The sequence below is a fragment of the Phytophthora infestans genome, genomic scaffold, assembly GCF_000142945.1.
Source record: "Phytophthora infestans T30-4 supercont1.59 genomic scaffold, whole genome shotgun sequence".
Classification (NCBI taxonomy): Eukaryota; Oomycota; class Peronosporomycetes; order Peronosporales; family Peronosporaceae; genus Phytophthora; species Phytophthora infestans.
Window position 1 is genome coordinate 56,562 of NW_003303700.1, and position 4,705 is coordinate 61,266.

The window sequence follows — 4,705 nt, forward strand, 5'->3', positions numbered from 1 at the left end:
CAAACGTGGCCGCAAGAACACAAGTGCATTCAAGATTGGTGAGCGTGTATTACGCTCAACGGATGGAATTCGTACCTCTGCTATTACGAACCTAGGCGCGAGCAAACTCGCGCCGCGCTACATTGGGCCATTCAAAGTACTACGAGTTATGGGTGATGCCTACACACTAGACATTCCTACGTCGCTACGACTACACCCGACGTTCTACGTCGGACGACTTAATAAGTATCTTCCCGCGATGATCCCGGAGGCGGAGCAGGAGCATGCGTTGAGCGGCCCATGCGATGAGCCTGTCGAGCCAGCGTCCCATCTGTCCCAGTTCCCCGCTCGCGCGGAAGAGCTCCACCCCTCGGTCCGCCAACCACCTGCGCCTCCAGACTACGCAGTCGCAGCAAGGGTTCACGATTCGACTGCCGCAGACTACTCGCCGTCGCCTCGGCGTTCCGAGATCTCTCAGCCGCCCGCTCGGCCTCCTCCTGTGCGCCCCGAGAAGTGTTCAGCGCCTGCTCAACGTCGTCCTGGTCAACCAGGTCGCGTCGAATTCCACCGCGACGGTCCTCCGCCCATCGTTGACTCGAATGGAGATACTTGCTGGATTGTGGACCGTATTGTTGATCACGAAGATCCTCCCCGCGTGCGTCACTCGACCAAGTCGTCGGCTCAACACGCGGCTCCCGCCGCGCGGAAGTATAAGGTACGATGGCTCGGGTTTCAACCTGCTGATGATACGTGGGAGCCTCGCGCCAGCTTGCTTCGTGACGTTCCTGATGTTGTCCACGACTACGACTCCAGCCTTGAGTCAAACGCGGCCGCGAGCGACCTCGCGGCGATCGAGAACGCGATCGACTACGCGCCCGACGAGACGTCGAATGCGCCGGAGACGGGCTCCGTCGCGAACGCTGTCGGCGCGAGCCGCCGCGAATAGCCGCTTGGGTGAACTCGGAGCGTGAGCGCTTATACTTCTCGATCCAAGCGTGTTCGGTCGGCATGAGCGGATACTCGACAATATGCTGATCCCACTCAGCTTGCGTCGGGCGTCGCCCGATGTCACACGAACTGCAACCTTCGCGTACGTTGACATAGCACAAACGGTCTTCGGTCCAAGCGTCGTCGCAGACTTTCAGGCGCAGATCACCGAGTGAATGCTCGGCTTGTAGGGCTTCGCGATCACCGAGCCAGCCGACGACACTTTCTCCAGCCTCTTGCATCCGATTCCACCGCCGGATGACTGCGCACCATGATCTCTGCAAAGCTTCGTACGTCGCGCCGTCGAGTGTTTTGTTCCGGAGACGCCTGAAGCGCCGAAAGTGGTCCTGCATGGTGTCCAGCGCGTCCGGGGTCACCGCCCCGGACAAGTCGTACAGCGCCCACGGCTTCATATCCTCGTTCATTACGCCGGGCCGAACCCCAAGTCGAGTCACGCTCTCAGGTGCGATATCAGCAGTCCACCCACTGTTCAGCGTCGTCACCGAAGCTGGAGCCGTCCGCGTTGTTCCGCTTCCTGCCTGGTTCGCCGCCCCCGTCTGCTGCGCCATGTTGTTCTCGTCCGCGCAAGTTGTATTGTGCTGCTCCTGGGCTTCGCAGGAGCTCCTGCCCGTCAAATTCTCAAGCGTTCTCTTCTCCGCCATTTCCCAGTTTTTCCCGATTGTTCTCCGAAGTGCACCCACATTAGGTGATTGCTGTCTTAAGAGGGGGGTGATGTAATGGGCTTTCCCAAGTTACATATGTAGGTAGTTTTATAGGTTCTTTGTAGTGGTTCACACCATTACATAAGTAGGTAGATTTGCATTACAAAAGTAGGTGCAGCAGCACACGAGTAGCGTGTGCTGAGCTTCCGTCACCTTATTGGTTGAAATATGGGGAGCCAGACCCATAATCAACCAATAAGGAGTTGACGAGTATTTGAGTGGTCAGGGCAAGCCGCCCTGGACCTAAATAAAAACAGAGTTGATTTTCCTTCAGACTAAGTACTTGGTTTCAGTATCACTGGACTTGTACGCTTCCTCATCACTACGTGTAAGCAAGTAACGGACACCCCAGGCCCGTTACACAACGAGCATGTTCGGAGTGAGAGCATGCAGGATCTGACTTGTGCTTCTCGCACAAAGACTGCTTTTGCGCTAGAGTTAGAGACATGTAGGAGGAAGGACGATGTCCCGTTGTCTTTGGCGGAAAAAATCAAATTGTGTGTTTGTATGAGGACGTCCCATCCAAAAGTTAAAATCAGATCGATGCGGCGTGTCGTCCCTCCGCGAGGAGGGGAAAACCGTTGAGGTTAATTGCTAGGGTGGTGATGGGCAAAGGTAATTGCGCATCCGATTCGCGTAATCATAAAATCTGGCAGGGTATCGACTGATACCGGTGCCGAATTGGAGGTGCACGACTGTACCGGTACAGCGGAATGTACCCACACCTTTCACTTTTTTACCCTAAGTATTAATACCAGTGTCCCAAATACTACAGTAATCCATTACAAATGCGCATATTTATTCTCTGACGAACAGAAATGCGAAGTTTTCCGCCAATCAAACCACATCCCGAACCCACTCACGACTACTACCGCGTTCGTGGAGCTCAATGGGCTTGCGAGTGAGCCGCCTCGTCGAAGAAGAAGTCATTTTTCAAGGTGTTTGAGGACAAGAAACAACAGACGTCGACTGCATCGTCTTCGAGAAACGGTACAGCTGAGACGGCTTACAGTATGAAGAACACATACCGGAGTCTGACACTTGTACCCACTGCGCGTCGAATGCACAAAGACTTTGAAGCCAAAGTTGTCATGACGGAGAAATTTCCGTTCCAACTCCGAGATTTCCTGCCAGTTATCAAGCATTTCCACTACGGGAGAACACGTGAAGAACCTCGACGAGTTTTTCCAGATGGTACGTAGTGTGGATGTCGACTGTGCAAGGTACGGCGACTGACTGTATTTGTGTACTTGCCTTTGTGGCTACAGACACTCCCACCTGGGTTTCCTGTCAAGTTTGAGCTACCGATGATGTTCACGGTCCGAGTCGCGTACACGTTTCAGAAGATCACGTTGAACCCGCAGCTGAACTCGACGATGTTTGAGATCCCCAGAGATTATCAAGAAGTGTCACTCTACACTGCTTCTGTAGACGAAGTACGTTTGTAAAAAGTCAGAAAGACTTCACACGTTTTACTTGATATAAAAACTGGCTTGCATTACGTCATCTCTTGTACTCTAATTGGCTTCTAGCTGTCTTCCAATGCGGTGGAACTCTTCGTACGGGTCGAGTTCGTCTTCATCCAGTGCGTAGTCCGTTTCGAGCTGACTGTCCGTTTCGTCTGCAGCAAGGATGGCGTCTTCGAACTCTGGGGTATCGTCACCAGCGTAGACCTCACTCGCCTTGCCACGAAATATTGGGTGCGCGCCACGCATCTTCATCGTAAACGCAGTTGCATCTACCGAAGTAGACAGAGCTGCAGTCCCCACGCCCGCCAACAGCAACAAGCTCAAAGTGACGACGACTTTGGTTCGCACAGCACGACGCTTTTCCCAATGTTTGTGCAGAATCGTTGACTCCGACAGCTTCAAGCTGAAGCACGAGCTCTTGGCGGGAGACTCGTGGCACAGGTAATTGGCCTCTTCCAGCGACGAAAAGAAATCCTCATCCATGTCACGATTGGCTGTGGTGTTCGTCAAGAAACGAAGACTCGGAGAAGAGAGCTGGCGCCGCTTCCTGGAAGTTAGCCGCTCTTGTATTGCTGAGTAAATAGCACAGTGAGGTCCTACTACCTGCAGCTAGACTACATGGTACTGGCTGTCTTCAGCTGCATTTTTTGGACACGAAGGTTGTCATCACGTATGGTGTTACAGGGTATTGACAACCCTTGGCTCGTCAACTGGCATTCCATAGCGATCACCGTTACTGTAGGTGACGGTCTTGTTAGTATCCTGTCATCCTGGATGCCGAACGCTGTCTACAGGGAGTAGCGGCAATAAGAAAGTAGCCGAAATTTACCAAAAGCGGCTGGCAGCACCAACGGCGAGTAACTGTGGACTACAGATGGGAAGTATGCCAAGTCCACTGTACCGCTGAGATGGTGCTACGATACGAACCTTCGTCTACAGCATGCGAAATGGGTGCTGCAGCTGATGTGGCTCACGTAGTGCATGCGTTTTTAAGGGAATAATATAGGAAATGAGAGAAAAAATATTGAATTGTTTTTTTTTCTTCGTTACCTGTCTGCTGCCACATCTGCCGTACTTACTACCGGTATGTACCAATTTCACATTATTTCGATAATAATCCCGAATTTAAGCTGACACAGACACACCCGTGTTACTGACCTTTGCCAAATTAGTCAAAGCTTTATCTTTGCTTTTGATCTTCTTCAAGTGTTCGTATATCGAGGTTCTTAGCCGGAGTTTAAAAATGTGCGGTTGAGCAGACGACTCCATGTCTTTGTCACCTTGCCTTGGCGCCTTCAGTGAAGAAAAGAAGCTCCAGGTGCGAAGTTCGTTCCCTCCCTGACTCCTACCACCGACAAGATGCTCGCCCGCCAGACTGCCCGCATTGCCCGCCAGACCCGCGCCTACTCCGGCCTTGTGAACAAGGAGAGCCACGTCGCTGCCGACCAGAAGCTCTTCAACACGGTCAAGCGCCCCACCTACATTAAGCGCGATTCGGACATCCCCCTCCTCACGGGCATGTTCGTCGGCCTGGGCGTCGGTTTCGCG

General features: G+C 52.9%; 1 protein-coding gene across 1 annotated transcript; it reads right to left on the bottom strand.

The window, feature by feature from the left end:
- Positions 1–2,282: 2,282 nt before the first annotated feature.
- On the bottom strand, positions 2,283–3,640 carry PITG_17641 (uncharacterized protein; the record flags this gene model as incomplete). The annotated part of the gene is made up of 3 exons (XM_002896459.1): positions 2,283–2,429; positions 2,717–2,942; positions 3,252–3,640. 3 exons carry the CDS (start codon positions 3,638–3,640, stop codon positions 2,283–2,285), a joined length of 762 nt encoding a protein of 253 aa, XP_002896505.1.
- Positions 3,641–4,705: the final 1,065 nt, after the last annotated feature.